The 23,648-nt window shown below is 40.0% G+C and overlaps 1 protein-coding gene across 1 annotated transcript in view; it reads left to right on the forward strand.

Annotated features, from left to right (window-relative positions):
* The first annotated feature begins 10,310 nt into the window (after positions 1-10,310).
* scara3 (scavenger receptor class A, member 3) overlaps positions 10,311-23,648 on the forward strand; it is a 76,735-nt gene continuing 63,397 nt past the window's right edge. The window contains exon 1 of the mRNA XM_061886346.1: positions 10,311-10,662. Coding sequence (XP_061742330.1) covers positions 10,656-10,662 — 7 coding nt within the window. The 5' untranslated portion in view covers positions 10,311-10,655. The remainder of the gene's footprint in view (positions 10,663-23,648) is intronic.

A 23,648-nucleotide genomic window follows, 5' to 3' on the forward strand; every position in this document is an offset into this window, starting at 1 on the left:
AAAAATTGTTATAGAATAATTTAATAATGAATAATTAATTCAGCAATATCTTATCTATGCTGTTGTATTTAAGTTGCACTGTCTCTTAACGCCTATTTAAGTAGATTGTGTATCTTTAGACTTTGATTTTCATACCACTGTTTGAGGTTGTGTTGACCTTGTGTTGTTTTCTATAATATCATATATCGCATTGAATGAGTGGTGTCATATTACGCCGTATTATATTGTGATTTAGTGTTTCCGGAAGCTTTTATTTTGAAACACAGCATGTAATTTCCTGCTCTCAGTCGGTTGTTTTTCTGCCTCTTGGCTTTGTGAGGATTTTTCCAGAAAATGTCGTAATTTACTGGCAGCTGCAGAAAGAGCTGTGGACAAACATTGGATCCAATGGAGCCTATATGATGATGACTAAACACTTAATCGTTTTTGAACGTGCTCCTTTCCTAAAAGTGGAAAACAAGCAATCTTCTCTTTCAATTGAAGTAGGAAAGTAAATGAGCTGAAAAGGATAACATGTTGTGTTTGTATGTTTTTCATGTTCAAATAAAGTGGAAATGTGAATAAAGCAGTAATTAATGTAATATAAAGAACGCTTTTGAATTTGCTAAATGGATTCTCCATTAATGGGAATTGAAAATGTGCTAATGCACTGTATCAAAATGTTTTTTAAAAAACTGCAGAAAAGAAGCATAATGGAGTTAACAAAAATACTCCCTTAGAAAAACCTTAATATCAAAACAACAAAGTTAACTTTGACGTTCCTACAAATTCAATGTTCAACATGCATCCAACAATTTTTTTAAAATCCAAATTTGCATAAACACATTCGAGGCTTGTTTGCACAACTTGAACTTTTCACCTTCTCCCAAGAAAACATGCTTTGTTATTCCCAACTCGAACAATAGATGGCAGCAACTCCTGCCTGGATTTTAGATGGAAATCTCCTTGATAGTACGACTTGTCCAGGGTGTAAAACGCCTTCCACCCGTGTGCAGCTGGGATAGGCTCCAGCACCCCTCTTGACCTCATAAGGAACAAGCGGTAGGAAATTGGATGGATGGATGGAGAATCAAATAAATCATCGTAATTTCCAAAGAGTTAATAAAGCCACTTATTTCAGGATAAAGTTTATTTTATTTTGGGAATCACTACTCATGAATGTATTTTTAATGAACTACATGAATAATCACTTGATTCAAATCCTGACCTTTGACCCGCATGTCTAATCTTGCAAACCTTAGTAAATTGTGGACTCCCTATGCAGGAACACCACATGTTTTTGTTTTTTTTAACATACTATTGCATTGTAAAAATACACATACTTACCGCCCGAATGCAGCTATGATAGGCTCCAGCACCCCCCGCGACCCCAAAAGGGACAAGCGGTATAAAATGGATGGATGGATGTTTGACATCGGTTAAATAAATCTTAAAAGGTATTATTGGTGTGAAAAGACATTTGGTACTTACACATGACCACCAGAGGCCGACAAAAGCGTGCTGTCCAAAAATAAAATGTTTCATGAAAAATTAATACTACTAATCTCTATTAGTGAATGTTTTATATGTCATTTGCCCCTCAAGTGTAGGTAAACAATCACCAACATATTATCAAAGGCTCTCTAAAAATCAAAAAAGAGGTCTCAGTATGATGCAGTGCCATTAAACACCACACTTAAAACATTTAATTACGGTACTATTCTCATTTAATAAAAAATTGTCGTGGTTCCTTTGCATACATGTTTGAACGAACATTGTAGACTCATGCAAAAAAAGTATTGTCTTCATATGAAAATATGAAAAATCGTCAGTTCCAAATCTTTTAAAGCATTGGTCCCTAACCTTTTTGTAGCTGCGGACCGGTCAACGCTTGATAATTTGTCCCGCGGCCCGGGTGGGGGTTGTTTTTTTGTCATGAAAAAGAGAGGTTTTTTGTGTTGGTGCACTAATTGTAAGTGTATCTTGTGTTTTTTATGTTGACTTAAAGGCCTACTGAAATGAGATTTTCTTATTTAAACGGGGATAGCAGGTCCATTCTCTGTGTCATACTTGATCATTTCGAGATATTGCCATATTTTTGCTGAAAGGATTTAGTAGAGAACATCGACGATAAAGTTCGCAACCTTTGGTCGCTAATAAAAAAGCCTTGCCTGTACTGGAAGTCGCAGACGATGACGTCATCCGTGTGAGGGCTCCTTACATCTTCACATTGTTTATAATGAGGATATAGATAGCAAAGCACTAGAAAAAATAAATAAATAAAATAAAGTAAAAAAAAAATAAAAAGGTGATTGCATTGTGAGCGATTCAGATGTTTTTATACACATTTATTACGATAATTCTGGAAGACCCCTCATATGCTTATTGTTTTAATAGTGCTTTAGTGAGATTTTAAAGATTGTAAAGCCATACTTCGAGGTCGGATGGCTGCGGTGAACACGCAGTGTCTCGGAGAGAAGCCGAGGAGCCAAGCTCACAGCTGCCTTTTTTGACATGACAGCTGCTGCAGGATGACGAATTATCCATTGATGTCTCCGGTAAGATATATATCACAATTTCCCCATCCAAAAACATGCTGGTTGATGTAGAGAAATCATGTTCGCTTGACCGCTCCGCTTCACAACAAACAAAGAAACACCTGCTGTGTCTCGGTGCTAAAGAAAGCTGCAATCCACCGCTTTCCACCAACGGCATTCTTATTTATAGTCTTCATTATTAAATGAACAAATTGCAAAAGATTCAGCAACACAGATGTCCAAAATACTGTGTAATTACGCCATGAACAGACAACTTTTAGCCGTGTTTGGTGCAGCGCTAATATTTCCTTACGCATCATCATTCCGCAACGTTTTCAACAAGAAACTCACGGGAAATTTAAAATTGCAATTTAGTAAACTAAAAAGGCTCTATTGGCATGTGTTGCAATGTTAATATTTCATCATTGATATATAAACTATCAGACCGCGTGGTCGGTAGTAGTGGGTTTCAGTAGGCCTTTAATAATAATACAAAAAAAAAATAATAATAAAAAATTATTCTGCGGCCCGGTACCAATGGTGGTTGGGGACCACTGTTGGGGACCACTGTTCTAAAGAAATGCCAACACTGCCATGAGGCAACTTGAACATCCCCTGGCAGCCTTGTAACGACACGCATGTGTGCGAGCTCGGCTCGGAACACATCTGGCGTTCGCGTTTCATCGGTGTTGATGTCTTACCGACAACAGAGTCAGTGTGACTAAGCTGCAAGTGTGTTGCGTGACACTCTTGCAAAAAAATGCTCCTTTTTTTCTCCATTTCGTGTGCGAAAGAGTCCAGATGGTTGACAGAGCTTATGCAACTTTTCTGCTATCTACATAGCGCTTCTAGTTAAAGGTAGGCATCAGGATAGTCAGTAAGTCTGCGTAGAGAACCATTAAGGGAGGGAACAGATCTGAAAAAGTGCTCCGGACGTCTGGCCTGAGCCGATGAGTTTGAACACAAACACCAAGAGCACTTCCTTAACGAGTCACCCCTGGCACACGCTGCAGTTATCACTAAGTCCAATGGCTCCCACTGCTGATTGGCTCCAGATGCACTTCGCTTCAAGTGCGTTTACATGATTCTGGTTTCAATTTGGCTGGAGGTCCGTGCGCGTGTACGTCGGAATGTGAGCTGATTTAGAAGGCACACAATGTTGTTTTTTGCCATCAAAGGTGCAGCGGGGTGATGGTTGTCACTGTGCTGCACGTTGCATAGCCTGAAAACAGGAAGTAGACGCTGAAAAACTATTAAAAACAACCTCTGTGTCTGATTTTTAGTGCTGTGGTGGACCAGCCAGGACACCTCCTGGTGAGTTTGACAGTACCTCAGAGATCTGACCCTTGACCTTAGCGGCCCAGGACATGGTTTCGTATAGATCAGCAGTGTCAAACGTACAACCCGCGGGCCGGATCAGGCCCGCGAACAGGTTTTTATCCGGCCGGCGAGATGAGTTTGCTAAGTATACAAATTAACCTGAAATTTTTGAATGAAAGACACAGCTCTTCTACATGTGTCTACTAGATGTTGCAATAGCAATTCTTTGTATCTCTGGATGATGGTACATTTGTACAAAATAAGCCACATGATGTTAGTACTGTATTCTTTGGAGTATAAGTCGCTCCGGAGTATAAGTCGCACCTGCTGAAAATGCACAATAACGAAGGAAAAAAAACATATATAAGTCGCACTGGAAAATAAGTCGCATTTTTGGGGGAAATTTATTTGATAAAACCCAAGACCAAGAATAGACATTTGAAAGGCAATTTAAAATAAAGAATAGTGAACAACAGGCTGAATAAGTGTACATTATATGACGCATAAATAACCAACAGAGAAGGTGCCTGGTATGTTAACGTAACATATTATTGTAGGAGTCATTCAAATAACTATAACATATAGAACATGCTATACGTTTACCAAACAATCTGTCACTCCTAATTGCTAACTCCCATGAAATCTTATACGTCTAGTATCTTTCGTGAATGAGCTAAATAATATGATTTGATATTTTACGGTAACGTGTTACTAATTTTACACATAAGTCACTCCTGAGTATAGGTCGCACCCCTGGCCAAACTATGAAAAAATCTGCGACTTGTAGTCCGAAAAATACGGTACATCAATCGAGGAAAATGATCAAACTACATACATGGCATGCTGTAATTTGATTTTGATATTTTTTATCTTGATAGATTGAAAATGAACACCATTGAGTTGACTGATGAATATTCAGAAAATATAAATAACCACAAATAAAGATAGAATACTATTAACCGCAACATCTAAGTGTAAAAAAACAACAACATTATGATTTGTACATTTTCAGAATGTGCTTCTTCTATTTTTAAACACAGAAAACAATCTGAAGGTGTCTTTATTTTGAAATTATCGCGCAGGGATTTTACCAGTCCGGCCCACTTGTGAGTAGATTTTTCTCCATGTGGCCCCCGATCTAAAATGAGTTTGACACCCCTGGTATAGATACTTCATTTTGCAGTGTTGTAAAAAAATTTAAAGAGACACTAAGTAATAACTGAAAAACACATAAAAAAATGTTTTTGATAGAACACTGGCTTTTAATGGGGCGAGTAGTATAATCCTGCACTACTGAGGCGGAACAGGATTAGTGCGTTTGCCTCACAATACAAAGATCCTGGGTTCGATCCTGGCCTTGTGATCTTTCTGTGTGGAGTTTGCATGTTCTCCTCCGTGACTGCGTGGGTTCCCTCTGGGTACTCCGGCTTCCTCCCACCTCCACCTAAATGGGCCCTAGTGTGTGAATGTGAGTGTGGATGTTGTCTGTCTATCCGTGTTAGCCCTGCGATGAGGTGGCGACTTGTCCAGGGTGTACCCCACTTTCTGCCTGAATGCAGCTTAGATAGGCTCCTGCCTACAAGCGGTAGGAAATGGATGGGTGGGTGGAATCCTGCACTATACTTTGTAATATGGTAGAAATGAGTTGGACCAGCCAGGATACCTCTTTTTGAGTTAATGCTCGACAGAACCAAGAGAACTGACCCCTTGACCTCTTTGAGATGTATTTGCTTAGATTAGACCATGCAGCTTACTTTTGCAATGTTGTGATAACTGACCAAAAAATCCCCACTTTGAATATATATATTTTTTGATACAACACTGGCTTGTTAGGAATGGGGTGAATAGTGTTTCTGTGTTTGATATTATGATGCTGTACTACACTTTATAGAATGGTAGGATTGAGGTGGATCAGCCAGGACACCTCCTGTTGAGTTCATACTTGACAGTACATAGAGATCTGACCCTTGTTGACCTTGGTTGCCTCGCACATGTTTTTGTATAGCTTTTCTCACACAGCTTTATTTTACTGAGTTGTTAAAAATATAAAGAGACACTGACCAAAAATAACCAGTTTCATTTTTTTTTTTGATAGAACACTGGCATGTAATGAGATAAGTAGTGATTTTGTGTATGATATTATAGTGCTGTACTACACTTTATAGAATGGTTGAATTGAGGTGGACCAGCCAGGACACCTTATGTTGAGTTAATGCTTGATGGTACCAAGAGATCTGACTCTTGACCTGAAGCTGCCACGGACATGTTTATTTTGTTTGTTTGACCATGCAGCTGAGATCGGTAGGTCGTGAGTTCAAACCCCGGCCGAGTCATACCAAAGACTATAAAAATGGGACCCATTACCTCCCTGCTTGGCACTCAGCATCAAGGGTTGGAATTGGGGGTTAAATCACCACAATGATTGCCGGGCGCGGCCACCGCTGCTGCCCACTGCCCCCCTCACCTCCCAGGGGGTGATCAAGGGTGATGGGTCAAATGCAGAGAATAATTTTGCCACACCTTGAGTGTGTGTGACAATCATTGGCACTTTAACTTTTTAATCTGTTGTAAACATGTAAAGTCAGACTAAGTAATAACCGCTTTGAAAAATGTTTAAATGAACACGAGCTTGTAATAAAGGGAATAGTGTTTCTGTGTTTGATATTACAACCCTGCACTACCCATTATAGCAGGCCTGGGCAATTATTTTGCCCCGGGGGCCAAATTTAGAGAAAAAAATGTGTCCGAACACTAATACAAAACCGCACAATAATGTCTGATTGAGTGCTAAAAACATTGTGACAGACCGCCTTAAAAAACTAAATTGAATGTTACAATTTTTTTTACTGAATGAGATACCCAGAATGTACATGAAAATAAAGAATGTGGGATTTACAATATTATCTATGGTCGATAAAACACTGAATATTGAGACATATGAACATCCCACCCATTCCCCATCGACATACCATACAATCAAACGAAATGGAAAAAACACAGCAAAATATGAATGTGAAGGTTAAAAAAAAAAACTCACCTAGAATCTGATATATCACTGAGCCTAAAAATCTCCTTCCGCATCTGTCCCTGACAATCGCATTTCAGGCTGGCCTCTGTGGAAACGCTCCCCACCCACACCGCTTGGTGCCCCGTCTGAGCTGCTGTGACTTATATTACCATAGTAACTAACTAGATTACCATAGTAACTAGTATAACATGCAAAAGCACATATTTATACCATTGAAGTACTTTATATAGTTCAAGACTTACGGTCATTTGAAAACATCACTGCACGTCATAATGGCAGCTACACTTTCCATCTTAAAGATCTAAAAAAAATATTTGGGAATGTCAGGCGGGCCAGATTGAAGAGTTTAACAGGCCGCATTTGGCCCCCGGGCCTTCATTTGCCTGGGTCTGCTTTAAAGTATGGTAGAATCGAGGTGGACCAGCCAGGACACCTCATGTTGAGTTAATGCTTGACAGAACCAAGAACTCTGACCCTTGACCTTAGCTGCCCGGTTTTGTTTAGTTTATATGACTATGCAGCTTTATTGTGCTCCAATGTAAAGAGACACTAAGTGTTAGTGTTTGATATCACAACCTTGCATTACCCACAACAGTGGGGAAGAATCCAGGCGGACCAGCCAGGACACCTCATGTTGAGTTAATGCTTGACAGTATCAGGAGATCTGACCCTTGACCTTAGTTGCCAAAATGTGGTTTTGTTTGGATTTGACCATGCAGATTTTTTTGTGCACAGTTGTAACAATGCATGGAGACACTAAGTAACAACTGCTTTAAAAAATGTTTTTTGGAACAGTGGCTTCTAACAGAGAGACTTGTGTTCCTCTGTTTGATATACAACCCTGGACTCACTCTATAGCACTACCGAGGATGTCGTAGTGGTTTGTGTTGTGGTTTGTGCAGCCCTTTGAGACACTGGTGATTTAGGGCTATATAAATAATCATTGATTGATTGATTAGTACTTTGATAGCTGACCCAAAAAATGGTTTTGTTTAGATTTGACCAGGCAGCTTCTCTTTGACCTTACTCATCAATGTTTTTTTTTAATCAGCTGACCAAGTTTACCTAATTTAAATTTTGCCTATAAAGTGACAATATGATGCACAAATAGCTTCAAAATCTTGATAATTACTTTGTAATAGTGAACAATTGAGTTGGTGTTGGTGCCATGGAATACCTTCTATGTAGTGGTTAAATTGAAGTGGACCAGCCAGGATGCCTCCTATTTTAGTGTTTTATCATGTGCAGGTACTATATAGCTCTGACCCTTGTCCTTGGCTGCCCTAAATAAAAAAGCAAAAAACAATGTTAGACCATAACGTAACTACATTGAGCTCTTTTTTTCCCTCTAAACATAGCCTGGTAAAAATATAAAGTAACAGTAGGTAACAGCTTTACAATGATTTTGATCTCACACTGGCCTGTAACAGGAAATTGTGTTTCTGTTTTATAGTGTGGTCAAAGTAGGTGGACCAGCCACCTCCCATGTTGACTTAGTGCTTTAACATATGCGGGTACAATGCCAAGAGATATGACCCTTGACCCTTAGCTACTCATGAAGTTTTTAATTTGCTGACCAAATAACATTATCATGCTTTTTTTTTTTTATTTTATTTTTTTTAAATACGAGTAGGTAATATTTGAGCCCCTAAAATCCGCTTCGAAATCTTACTTTTGTTTCATTAGTGTGTAAAAAGGTGTTTTTGTCATTGCTGTGCATTACCTTTGCAAAGTGATACGGACCAGCCAGAACACCTGCCATGTTGTGTTTTTACTAAGTTTAATATTTGTATTATTTTAAACTATTTGTTATTCCACAACTGTAAAGAAAGCCCCAAGACATACTAATTTAGATTATGGCTTTAAAGTCAGTTCTTCCTAAATCATACATTAACTTAATAATTCCCACTGGCAAATCCTTGAAATTCCACAGTTGTAACAAACGGGGATGAGCTGACCTTTAACCCCACACACCTGGACACAGTTCCTCATCAGTTCATCCATCACCTCTGAACAATGTATTATAATGCACTTTCTCTTTTTGCCTTGTCTAAACTTTTTTTGAAGCCTCTTTCTTTGCGCTGTCATCCAAATCTTAACATCAGACATGGAATTGATTAGCTGTACTCTCGACTCAATTGACAAAATCTTTTCGACGAGGAAAAGAGATTCTGGGGAGCCTGGCTACCCTGATAGAAACATTGCTGCGGGCTACGTGAGAGATTCCTGGGACAAATGGAGAATCATGTGCCTCTCAGTCCTTTCCATCGAGGACATGGAAGACATCTACCTATTTGGAACCATGATCGCGGGGTACCTGCGGATTGGGCTGGGCATTGCTCTGGTGTATCGTAAAATTCGTAAGACGATGGCAGCCACTCAAGGAGCCCAAAGGCTGTTCGTCGCAATGGAAGGTATGGGCCGGGCTGTGGGATCACAGTCTGGGGCGATTTCTGAACTGAATCGCAAGATGGATCACATCATAGAGAAGCTTGCAGAAAGGGAAACATTTACGAATAGAACAGACAAGCCATTGTAATGTCTGCTCGCGGAAAAACAAAAATCCTAATCTACGATTTTACTCCCTCGAAAGGCCTTGATGCAACAACAAGAGCAGGCTGTCCTGTAAACATCCCCGAAGACTCTCAAAGATGGACTCTTTTGACCTCCCTCCCTCTTTACGACACCTGGAAGTCGAACTTTGCTTGCATTGCATGCAGAACGGCCCCGGGCCTACGGACACAACACCACTACACCTAAAGACAAAGGGCGTATACACAAACACACTCCCCAGGCCTTCACCACTGCTTGAATCACCTTCGGGGTGATGGACGGCTGAGTAGCGCCTTAAAGCAGCAGGCCAGGCTCCAGTGCTCCAACTACCCTTCCCCCCCAACCCTGTTGCGAGTTGTTGTGATTACAATGGCAAATTAGGTTTTTTCCTTTGGACTCAGTCTGGACCACCTCCTGAGAGTCCAGCCTTTGACTAATATTTTTTTACTCTTCCCCCCTTTCCCAATATCCCTTTTTTCCCACCTTTTTTAAGGAATGCCGTAAGTGTCTGTTTCGTTGGCGGTCCTGTCTTGTCTCCCTGTAACGTATGTCTGCTGTTATTGGGATTGTGCCAAAAATGTAATTTCAGTTCTTATGGAATGGACAATAATAAAGCATCCTGACGTCCTCCTAATGTACTTGCTGCAATGCCACCTGCTGGCAGGTCGAGAGAATGCACCTGTGTAACTGCTGTCAGGTTGGGATTACGGGCCAGAATGGGCGTTCATGTGCAGGTGTTGGCGTCTATTTGTCTAACGGTGCAAGGACACACGTGCTCAAGGTGCTCGTTACTCGTCACGTCCGCACATTTGTTAGTCGTTAGCCACAAACCCCACCACCCCTCTTTTTTTTTTTTAACCTCTCGCCTTCCCTTTTCCAGGCCCTCCCTCATTTTCCATTTTCTTTGTTCTCCCTCCCCCTGACAGGACGTTTCTTCTGCAGCGGTTCAGTCTGCTCAGGCGGTGGGTGGGAGAGGATGAGAGGACTGAGCTCCAGTCTGAAAAAATACTTGCAGCTACTTGGGAATATTTCACTCACGTAAAGGTCGCTCTCACTTACAAGCCTTTTTTCCCCTTTTTTTCCCATGTTTTTTGGGGGCTTCTGCATGCAACTGGAAAATGAGTACTGACGCGTCAACTTGCTGACTCTTTGGCTCGTCCCATGCACTTGTTGAGCGGCGGGGGCAGTGACATCATCACCATCACAAGAGTCCAGCTGAGCCTCAGGCGTCTGCAACCATGAAAGGTAGGACAAACTTCAGTGCTTGCACTTTTTCACAAAAACCCTAATTGTGTTTCCCATACGTTCATTGATTTGTGGCGGCCCATTAACACCTTACAATGGGACTGTGTGTGAATGTCACTTTTTGTTCTAAACCCATCTTAACTCCGCTTCTTGACACACCTTGGTTTGCGAGAGAACGCGTTGCCCATTTAGCGAAAAAGTAAACAAAAGTGAAAAAACTCCCCTGTTTTCCTATACATTTGTTAGATTTGGCGCCCTCTCTCATAAGCACATTATAATGGGACTGTGTGCAGCTTGTTGTTCCAGATCTGTACAGTAGATGGTGTATTAATACAGATCAACTGGGGACGGCGTGGTGATTGTTGGGAGAGTGGTCCTGCCAGCAACCTGAGGGTTCCTGGTTCGATCCCCACCTTCTACCAACCTCGTCACATCCGTTCTGTCCTGGAGCAAGACACTTCACCCTTGCTCCTGATGGGTCAAGGTTAGGGCCTTGTATGGCAGCTCCCGCCATCAGTGGGTGAATGGGTGAATGTGGAAATAGTGTCAAAGCGCTTTGAGTACCTTGAAGGTAGAAAAGCGCTCCAGAAGTTTAGCCCATTTACCATAACTGACAATAAACTTGAACTCTCCTTAGCACACCTTGCTAGGTCTGGAAGAAAACGTCTTAGCGAAAAATCAAACAAGTGAAAAAACTCCTCGAGTTTCCTATGAATTTGTTAGATTTTGTGCTTCCTGTTACACCCTGGCTCATAACACATTATGATGGGACTGTGCGTGAATGTAGCCTGTGGTTACAAATCCTTAATAACTCTGCTTTTTAACAACTAAGTCTGCTAGAGCAGTGGTTCTCAAATGGGGGTACGCGTACCACTAGGGGTACTTGAAGGTATGCCAAGGGGTACGTGAGCTTTTTTTTAAATATTCTAAAAATAGCAACAATTCAAAAATCCTTTATAAATATATTCATTGAATAATACTTCAACAAAATATGAATGTAAGTTCATAAACTGTGAAAAGAAATGCAACAATGCAATATTCAGTTTTGACAGCTGGATTTTTTGTGGACATGTTCCATAAATATTGATGTTAAAGATTTATTTTTTTGTGAATAAATGTTTAGAATTAAGTTTATGAATCCAGATGGATCTCTATCACAATCCCCAAAGAGGGCACTTTAAGTGTGTAGAAATCTTTATTTATATTTGAATCACTTGTTTATTTTTCAACAAGTTTTTAGTTATTTTTATATTTTTTTCCAAATAGTTCAAGAAAGACCACTACAAATTAGCAATATTTTGCACTGTTTTACAATTTAATAAATCAGAAACTGATGACATAGTGCTGTATTTTACTTCTTTATCTCTTTTTTTCAACCAAAAATGCTTTGCTCTGATTAGGGGGTACTTGAATTAAAAAAATGTTCATCACTGAAAAAAGGTTGAGAACCACTGTGCTAGAGAATATATTGCCCACTTAGCGAAAAAGTAAACAAAAGTGAAAAAATGTCCCTATTTTCCTATACGTTTGTTAGATTTGGCGCCCATGCTCATAAACACATTATAATGGGACTGTGTTTGTTGTTCCAGATCTGTACAGTAGATTGCGTAATCCAACCACCCATCCATCCATTTTTTCCCGTTTATCCGAGGTCGGGTTGCGGGGGCAGCAGCCTAAGCAGGGAAGCCCAGACTTCTCCATCCATTTTTTTGAGCTCCTACTGGAGAATCTCGAGGCGTTACCAGGCCAGCCGGGAGACATAGTCTTCCCAACATGTCCTGGGTCTTCCCCGTGACCTCCTACCGGTCGGGTGGCGTAATAATACAGATCAACAGACAATAAACTTGAACCCCCCTTAGCACACCTAGCTAGGTCTTGTAGAAAACGTGTTGCCCACGTAGCGAAAAAGTAAACAAGTGAAAAAACTCCCCCATTATCCTACACATTTGTTAGATTTTGTGCTTCCTGTTTCGCCCTGGCTCATAAACACAACGGGACTGGCCTGTGGTTCCAAATCCTTTGTAACGCTGCTTCTTAACAACTAGGTCTGCTAGAGAATATATTGCCCACTCAGTGAAAAAGTGAATACAGGTGAAAAAGTTTCATATACAAATGTTAGATTTTGCGCTCCCTGTTGGACCCTAGCTTTTAAACACTTTATAATAGGACTGTGTGCAGCTTGTCATTCCAAATTTGTACAGTATATGGCATCATAATATGGAAAAATGTAGGTATTTAACTCCTTTTATTAACACGGGCGACATAGCTCGGTTGGTAGAGTGGCCATGCCAGCAACTTGAGAGTTCCGGGTTTGAGCCCTGCTTCTGCCCTCCTACTCACTGCCGTTGTGTCCTCGGTTTAAATGTAACTTATATATTGGGTTTCACTATGTAAAGCGCTTTGAGTCACTAGAGAAAAGCGCTATATAAATATAATTCACTTCACTTCAACCGACCAAGGCTACAAACACTCAACTAATTTTCTAAACATTTATTAGATTTGATGCGTTTTGTTGTGCCGTAGCTATCACAACATAAGGTATCATGACTCTATTTCTTGACAGGCATAGCACCCGGTCTGCCAGAGAGTAAGAAGACGCAGAACGAGGTGTCAATGTTGCCAACTTGTTGCTATTTTCTCAGAAAGAACCCTATTATTACCGATAAATCAAGCGTCTTTTCGGATACTTGCTTTTGTGACCTAAAAGAAAACACAAAAAAGTGAGTTTTGCTTTTCACGTTCGCTCGATTTTTGCCTCCCACAACATCAGTAAGATTTTAAAATTGGTCCCGTATTGTATGTAAGCCGTAAAACTGCTGCATCCGATCGGTTAGCAACAGTGATCCCTCTTGCCACATCTTGATATTCTCTGGCAGAGCAAATGCGTTAGGAAGCAGCGTTACATTGCCAATCTACTGTACGGAGTTGGAATGACAAGCTACACACAGTCCCAACATAATGTGTCAAATTGATAACACATTTTTAACAAAAAAGTCCTCAAACAACTTGTCTGTTTCCACGTCTGATTTTTTTTTTGCTTTAAAGTGTTTATTTAAACTCAATCCCTGAACTTCCCCGAAAGCCCTGACTCTGCGCTTTTCGACACTGACGTGTCAGAGAAACAAAGTGATTTATTTGTGAGCCTCTCGGGAATGTCCCGACTAAATGGAGGGTGCGATAAACGTGTGCTCATTTTAGGCTCACAGCATTTTTGTCATTATGTCATTACTGTCATCATTTTTAGTGACTTCATCACCTTCATAGAACTCCGACATAAAACTAACCACTTGCCAAATGAGACACACAAAAACACTTTTGAAAATTTATTATACAAACCCCGTTGCCATATGAGTTGGGAAATTGTGTTAGATGTAAATATAAACGGAATACAATGATTTGCAAATCCTTTTCAACCCATATTCAATTGAATGCACTACAAAGACAAGATATTTGATGTTCAAACTCATAAACTTTTTTTTTTTTTTTGCAAATAATAATTAACTTCGAATTTCCATGGCTGCAACACGTGCCAAAGTAGTTGGGAAAGGGCATGTTCACCACTGTGTTACATCGACTTTTCTTTTAACAACACTTAATAAACCTTTGGGAACGAAGGAGACACATTTCTGAAGCTTTTCAGGTGGAATTCTTTACCGTTCTTGTATTATGTACAGCTTAAGTTGTTCAACAGTCCGGGGTCTCCGTTGTGGTATTTTGGGCTTCATAATACGCCACACATTTTCAATGGGAGACAGGTCTGGACTACAGGCAAGCCAGTCTAGTATCCGCACTCTTTTACTATGAAGCTACGCTGTTGTAACAAGTGACTTGGCATTGTCTTGCTGAAATAAGCAGGGGCGTCCAGGATAACGTTGCTTGGATGACAGCATATGTTGTTCCAAAACCTGTATGTACCTTTCAGCATTAATGGTGCCTTCACATATGTGTAAGTTACCCATGCCTTGGGCACTAATACACCCTCATACCATCACAGATGCTGGCTTTTCAACTTTGCACCTAGAACACTCCTGATGGTTCTTTTCCTCTTTGGTCAGAAGGACACGACGGTCACCGTTTTTCCAAAAAACAATTTGAAATGTGGACTCGTCAGACCACAGAACACTTTTCCACTTTGCATCAGTCCATCTTAGCTGAGCTCGGGCCCAGCGAAGCCGGCAGCGTTTCTGGGTGTTGTTGATAAATGGCTTTGGCTTTCCATAGTAGTTTTAACTTGCACTTACAGATGAAGCGACAAACTGTAGTTACTGACAGTGGTTTTCTGAAGTGTTCCTGAGCCCATGTGGTGATATCCTTAACACTGATGTCGCTTTTTGATGCAGCACCGCCTGAGGGAACAAAGGTTCGCGCAGTGTTTTCTCCAGATTCTCTGAACCTTTTGATGGTATTACGGACCATAGATGGTGAAATTCCTAAATTTCTTGCAATAGCCCGTTGAGAAATGTTGTTCTTAAACTGTTTAACAATTTGCTCACGCATTTGTTCACAAAGTGGTGACTTTTGCCCCGTCCTTGTTTGTGAATGACTGAGCATTTCACGGAAGCTGCTTTTATACCCAATCATGGCGCCCACCTGTTCCCAATTATCCTGCACACCTGTGGGATGTTCCAACTAAGTGTTTGATGAGCATTCCTCAACTTTATCAGTATTTATTGCCACCTTTCCCAACTTCTTTGTCACGTGTTGCTGGCATCAAATTCTAAAGTTAATGATTATTTGCAAAAAAAAAGTGTCTATCTGTTTGAACATCAAATGTGTTGTATTTGTAGCATGTTCAACTGAATATGGGTTTAAAATTATTTGCAATTCATTGTATTCCGTTTATATTTACATCTCACACAATTTTCCAACTCATATGGAAACGGGGTTTGTATTTATTTTCATAATTGTACACATTTTTTTGAAATATATATGAAAATATAGATTTTTTTTTGGATAGCTCTAAAGAGGCAGGTGACTGTTTTAGGAGTGTGGGCCGCAGCTATTTTTTTTAACGGGCGGCACATTATAAAAATACTTAAAAAAAAAAAAAAAACTTAAAAATTGGAATAAAAGAGCAAACAGGTGAAATATAACGAGCGAAAGTTGCATTCTTCACTAATAACACAAGCTGCCATGCAGACTGTTTTTTTTTTCTTTAAAGCTGTCATTACTCACAAAATAATATTGAATCAAAATCAATGTTGTTATGATTTATTGACATATTCAAGGCTCAAATTAATTCACATAAAAAATTCCACTTTTAAATATTTTTGGGGAAAATATGCATTTTTTTTTGTGCATGAAACTAGCAAAAAAACATGAAAAATCTGCAGGTGGATCTGAAGTTGAGCCAGAGATTTAATGAGAAAAGGACAAAAAAAAAATGCATGACTTAGTTTGAATACTTTTTTGAGTGGGCCCCTTTTTGTATCCCTAAGAATTTTAGTGGGATTTTTTTTTTTTAAATGTCCTTGCTCCAAAAATAATAATGAATCAGTGTTGTTATAGATTATTGCGTTAAAGCTTGGGGCATCACGGTGAAAGAGGGGTTAGTGCGTCCGCCTCACAATACGAAGGTCCTGAGGGATTGAACATGCGGTTCAATCCTGGGCTCGGGATCTTTCTGTGTGGAGTTTGCATATTCTCCCCGTGACTGCGTGGGTTCCCTCCGGGTACTCCGGCTTCCTAGGTTGATTGGCAACACTAAATTGGCCCTAGTGTGTAAATGTGAATGTTGTCTGTCTATTTGTGTTTGCCCTGTGATGAGGTAGCGACTTGTCCAGGGTGTACCCAGCCATCCGCCCGATGGTAGCTGAGATAGGCTCCAGCGACCCCAAAGGGAATAAGCGGTAGGAAATGGATGGATGTAGTTAAAACTCCAATTATTTCACATCAAATGTTCCACTTTTGGAATGTTTTGTGTTTTTGCCATAAAAAACAAGGTTTTGACAAAGTGCATTCACAAAAATAAATAACTTTGCAAGAACCGATAGAGCTCAGGTTGATCAAGAGCAGTGGTTGTCAAACTGTGGTTTGTGCACCACTAGTGGTACACCACAAAATCACTTTGGGAAGAATGTTTTATTTTACTACTTTCCAAGTGTTACTGTTCAACCTGTGTGTAATTAAAATATTAATTATACTTTCAGCATCAAGAGTTGGAATTGGGGGTTAAGTCACCAGAAATGATTCCCGGGCGCGGCCACCGCTTTTGCTCACTGCTCCCCTCACAGCCCAGGGGGTGATCAAGGGTGACGGGTCAAATGCAGAGAATAGTTTCGCCACACCTTGTGTGTGGTAATCATTGGTACTTTAACTTTAAATAAAACCTCTGCCTAGTTTGTAATGAATAGTTAGGCCTACTGCACTGCTGTATTTTAATATTGGTCATAATAGTGGTACTTGGAAAGCCAAGGGTTTTCTGAGGTGGTGCTTGATGACTAAGTTTGAGAACCACTGACCTGTAGATTTTTAGTTTTAATGATGAAAAATATCAAAATGGCCTACTGTATTGATCTATAGCAGGGGTCGGCAACCTGCGGCTCTAGAGCTGCATGCGGCTCTTTGATCGCTCTGATTTGGCTCAGCTGCTAAATTGCTGGCCCCAAAGATTATTCCGGGAGGTTTCCATATTTTAGCGCCTCTCTCAGAAATCAAGGGATAACGTTCTCCAATATTTACCTGGACTTCAATACAAAGGGTGTACAGCGATGGCAATGCCTTTAACCTCCTCTACAACATGTGGTCACGCCCGCTTTTGCATCACCCGTATGTGTCGACTGGTCACATTTCATATTCAGTTTCTGTTAACACACGATAGTGACTGCAAGGCATGCTTGTTCAACAGCCATACAGGTTACACTGTGGGTTGTAATATAAACAACTTTAACACTCTTACTAATATGCGCCACACTGTGAACCCACACCAAACAAGAATGACAAACACATTTTGGGAGAACATCGGCACTGTAATACAACATAAACACAAAATAATAAATATCCTGAATCCCCTGCATCCCTACTCTTCCGGGCTAAATTATACACCCCGCAAGCACCAAACCCCGCCCCCCCCTCCCATCCCCGCCCACCTCAACCGACGCACAGAGGGAGGGGGAGGGGGGATTTGGTGCTAGCGGGGGTGTATAATGTATTACGGAAGAGTAGGGATGCAGGGGATTCTGGGTATTTGTTGTTTTTATGTTGTGTTACAGTGAGGATGCTCTCCCAAAATGTGTTTGTCATTCTTGTTTGGTGTGGGTTCACAGTATGGCGCATATTAGTAAGAGTGCTAAAGTTGTTTATATCACAACCCTCAGTGTAACCTGTATGGCTGTTGAACACGTATGCTTTGCAATCGTTGGTATGTGTTTGCAGAAGCCTCATGTGACTGGGCTAACAAGCTGATTGAACGTGTTGTAGAGGGCATTAAGGGCAGTACCTTCATAGGATGCCCGTATTGTTGTTAATCTAGGGAAATTCTGCAAACATTCGCAAGAATAGTTGATCTGACATTCGGTAGTCTCTCGGAATATTTGGGAGGGTTGGCAAGTGTGATGCATTCATATAAAACTCGCGGGCCCCACCATCATTAAATTTTCATATTAAGGTGTGGGCCGTGTGTCTGAGACTCCTGGTATATACATAGCACAAAGTTAAAAAAAAACTTAGTATGCAGTATTATTTCATTTTCAATTTCAAAATAGTTTTGTGGCTCCCATTGTTTTCTTTATTTTGTGAAACGGGTCAAAATGGCTCTTTGAGTGGTAAAGGTTGCCGACCCCTGATCTATAGGCTTTTTGACATGAGAATCTATGGAGCAGGACATCTGTTTCCATTTCCTGTTTTTATTGTAACCATGACAACCCAACCACCTAGTCTCCCAGTGCCGAGCCACATGTTTTGTCTATGCTTCACCAGGACATGTCATCAGGAGAATACCTGCTGATTGTTTTTTCAGTGGTCCAGCACAGGTGCTCATCACCGACTAATTATAGCTGCTTCGGCATGTTTGGATTGGACACAAGCGAACACATACCAATCACACACACGTGGACTCAGCCACATGATGGCCACGCGGCAAAAGGAGGCCAGGAACGTGTGCGCTGGGTTTCTAAAGGGCGGTGTGGAATTGGTGGGTCCAAAACAAAATCCGCTGCCTCATACATTCCTTTCTGGGGGATTGCATGATGGACAGGTGCACCGTTTTTGCAAGGCATGGGGAAAGAGTGAGCAAAGTACACGACTCAACACAGAACAACCTGAGGCATTTAGCTGCTCAACTGCAGAGAGTAACAGGTTTCAATAGTGCAATAGTGGTATGGTCTTGGTGAATACCTGATTACAGCTATATTTTGAGTCTGTTTGGGTTAGTAACGTTTACATTTTTGTGGACCTAAGCAAGATTTCAGTTTTCAATATTATGTATCATCATCGGCGGTCACTTGAACGAGTATGACAATCCTCCTGGTAGGGGTGTATCCCTTTATGAAAGATGCCTGTGCGTGACTTAGTTTAACGTGGGGAGACTGGTGCACAGACAGTCACCACATTATCCTTGACAGAATCTGGTCAGGGTACAGTGGCATAGAGTCCAAGACGACAGGGGACCCTATTCTGCTGCAGCCTTCCTCTGACATCGCAGCCGTTGTGGTAGTTCTTAAAGGGAAACATTATCACAATTTCAGAAGGGTTAAAACCAATAAAAATCAGTTCCCAGTGGCTTATTTTATTTTTCAAAGATTTTTTCAAAATTTTACCCATCATGGAATATCGCGAAAAAAGGCTTTAAAGTGCCTGATTTTCGCTATCTGTAAATTCACCTGTCCATTTTCCTGTGACGTCACATAGTGATGCCAATACAAACAAAGATGGCGGATAGAACAGCAAGATATAGCGACATTAGCTCGGATTCATACTCGGATTTCAGCGGCTTAAGCGACTCAACAGATTACGCATGTATTGAAACGGATGGTTGGAGTGTAGAGGCAGATAGCGAAAACAAAATTGAAGAAAAAACTGAAGCTATTGAGCGAATAGCTATTGAAGCTATTCGGCGATCGCTTTCTAACCAACAATTGCATCTTTTGACCACTGGAGCAACTTAAATCTGTCGATTGGTAAGTGTTTGTTTGGCATTAAATGTGGGTGGAGGGACAGGCTGGATGCAATAATAGCTACAAATGTACATACAGCTAGCCTAAATAGCATGTTAGCATCGATTAGCTGGCAGTCATGCCGTGACCAAATATGTCTGATTAGCACATAAGTCAATAACATCAACAAAACTCACCTTTGTGATTTCGTTGACTTTATCGTTGGAAATGCATCTTCTTTGAGTGTCGCAGGATATCCACACATTCTTGCCATTTCTGCCATGTTAGCATCGATTAGCAAGCCGTGCTAATCGATGCACACTCCACGTAAGTCAACTTGAATCCGTCCCTGTTCGTGTTGTTACACCATCCGACAACACACCAACGAGGCATGATGTCTCCAAGGTACGGAAAACAGTCGAAAAAACGGAAAATAACAGAGCTGATTTGACTTGGTGTGTGTAATGTGTTCCCATTGTAACGTCACGGGTGAAAGGTCATCGCTCTGACAGTGAACAATTGAAAGGCGTTTAAATCGCCAAATTCATCCTTTGAGTTCGGAAATCGGTTAAAAAAACATATGGTCTTTTTTCTGCAACATCAAGGTATATATTGACGCTTACATTGGTCTGGTGATAATGTTCGCCTTTAAATATACTCTCTTCCGCCTGCTCCGCCGTTGAAGTCTTCACCGTATCCGTGGCTAGGGGGCAGTCAGGTACTAAGCCTCTGCCAAGTGCCACCTAACAGTAGTAAAGGGGTTAACCTCCAAGTGCCCCAAGACCCCATAGAGGAGCTTCCACTGCCGGATGCACTTTGAGGTCATGCCCAGGACACAATATTATGTAACGAGCTATAGGGCTGACTGCCAGAGAGTATTGTAATGCACTTCCAATTTGCGGCTTATAAAGCAGTGTTATTTTATGTCTAATGGGCTCTTCATAATCTTCAAACTAGTATTTAGAAAGTCATAAACAGGGTTTTTTATGTTTCAGCTATGAAAATATTAAATTCTTATTTCCTACTTCACACCGGAACTAATTAACAGTGATAAATAAGAGTTTACTGCAAAGGCGTCAAACTTAAGGCCCAGGCCCGCCACCTCATTATGTGGCCTGCAAAAACCTTAAAAGAAGTGTCAAAGTACGTTTTCTTTTCTTACTTAATGTATTCTTTATTTCTGTTTTGACAGAATACAAATAGATAGATAGATAGATAGATAGTACTTTATTGATTCCTTCAGGAGAGTTCCTTGAGGAAAATAAAAAATTCCAGCAGCAGTGTACAGAGTTGAGATCAGTCAAACAGTAAAAAGTAAATAATGGGGTTATAATAGAAACAAAATAGAAAAATATTACAGTAAGAATAAAAATAAAAAGCAACAATGAGAATTAAAATATAACAGTAATATAAGAATATAACAAGAGAAACTAGGCAAAATGCACGTACTCCATGCAGTGGCGTAAATTTTAAACTTTAATTATATCTAGTAATGTAACAAATATATTTTTTTGAATAATTTATTTAAATGTGTAGGAATTCAGGTTGGAAAGTACTTATGTTTGAGTCGGTCATAAGAAGTTTAATTATGTAATTTTAGTTATATAATTGTATGAATTCTGGTTGGAATGTTGTTATAAATATGCACTATTATTTTTGTGTTTCCTAATAATGCAACAACTTATCGTACATTACAATTTTTTTTTGTTAAAATTAAAAAAAATATTTGATTTTGATTTCAAAGTGAGTTGTCCACAAAATTGTATGCAGTAAAAATGACAATAGATTTTATATAAAATAAATAAAAACTGTAAAATAATTTTATCGTTAAAAACAAACAAGTGGTGTAGCGTTTTTTCCATAAACACTTCAGTCATGGATTGTAAAAACAACCATAGGTTTTACTGTATAAAAAGGGCTGCTCAGTGACCAGAATTTTAACGTAAAAAACCCAACATTTTCCCATTTTTAGTAAACCACACATCGTAAATTATACAATGAAATTTGGCAACTGAGATCCTGTCTACATAGTAGACATATAATGATCAAATGCAATTGTACATTTTGATATCACGGAGCAAATCTTAATATATTCATTTATTACTCGCTGTTACAAGCAGCAGCCAGAACTGCGATGAAAAGGAGTTTGACAGCCCTGATTTATTCTTGGCAACCAGAAGTGAATTTGATTGTGTGAGCGTGTGTGTGCATGACAAGCAATAAAAGTGCAGTTCAAGTACATTTATGATTAGATATTCAATCAATTAATGATTATTTATATAGCCCTAAATCACTAGTGTCTCAAAGGGCTCCACAAACCACAACGACATCCTTAGTAGAGCCCACATAAGGGCAAGGAAAACTCACACCCAGTGGGACGTCGGTGCCAATGATGACTATGAGAAAGCTTGGAGAGGACCCCCCCCACCCCCCCACCCCCCGCCCCCCTCTAGGGGAACCGAAAGAAATGGATATTAAGATAATTTCTTGCATTATTAGGAAACACACAAGTTCATTATAATAACTACATTTCAACCTAAATTCATACAATTATAACTAACATTACATAATTAAACTTCTTATGATTGACTTAAACATAAGTACTTTCCAACCTTAATTCATAGACATTTATACATTTGTTACATTACTAGATATAATTAAAGTTTGAATTTTATGCAATTGCATTCTGTCAAAACAAATAAAGAATACATTTAATAAGAAAAGAAAAGGTATTTTGACACTTCTTTTAAGGCTTTTGAAGGCCACATAATGAGGTGGCGGGCCTGGGCCTTGAGTTTGACACCTGTGCAGTAAACTCTTGTTCATCACTGTTAATTGGTTCCAGTATGAAGTATGACTTATGAATATTAATATTAAGAAATAATGTATAATCTTACAAGATATGTAAATAATTGTAATTACTATAAATAATCATATATGAACAATGAATAAAAAATACTACATTGATAACACAAATTCAGTTTAAAATAAAATGTTTAGTAATGTGTTTAAATTCCAATAAAGTTTCTGTATTAAAGTGTAATAAATAGGTTGATAGCTCCAAGTGGAAAAGAAAAGTGTTCCATTGCTCTTACCGCAGCAAAGGCCATTCAAAACTGCTATACTACTATGGCATTATTTGAAAAAAATAAATAAAACACAATAAAGGGGCAGAAAAAAAAAACAAAAGTTCTTTAGACATTATCTCTTCCGGGAAAAGGTTAGGCTACAAGCTAAACTTAAATAGTACGGTCGTTTCAGAAATACATCTGTAAATCTGTCATGAGGAAGGCGAGCAAAGCGATGCTAAATTGTGCGATTATCTTAGATTAGATTAGATTAGATAGTACTTTATTTATTCCGTCAGGAGAGTTCCTTCAGGAAAATTACAATTTTCAAGCACAATCCCATTCAAGATCAGACAAACATTTACAGGGAGACAGAACAGGATCGCTGACGGGTCTGCCGGCTTCCAGCGCCCCTTACAAAAAAGATGAGATACAGGTAAACAGGGGAGGGGGGAGGGGGGGGGGGGGGGGGGGGGGGGAAGAATAGAAGATTAAAATAAAATATTAAAAAATCGGTCTTAGCCTGGGCCCTGGAGTGGGGGTGCAGACTGAGCCAAGGGGGGGGGAAAAAAAAGAAACAACAACAACTCATAGCCATAGTAACACATCCCTCTTCCATGTGTGTAAGAGGGAAACATCAAACATCAAAGAACACAGAGGACATTAAAGACATTAAAGCAGCAGATACAAGCAGACACTTCTACATACAGCTATGAATAAAAAGTAAAAGAAACATATCCACTGTGGTGACCTCTGCGGTGTTCCACGCCATCGTCCGCTGGGGTGGAGGAGCATGGCCAGAGACAGAAGCAGACCCAACAAAGCA

Source organism: Nerophis ophidion, linkage group LG24, assembly GCF_033978795.1.
Source record: "Nerophis ophidion isolate RoL-2023_Sa linkage group LG24, RoL_Noph_v1.0, whole genome shotgun sequence".
Taxonomy (NCBI): Eukaryota; Metazoa; Chordata; class Actinopteri; order Syngnathiformes; family Syngnathidae; genus Nerophis; species Nerophis ophidion.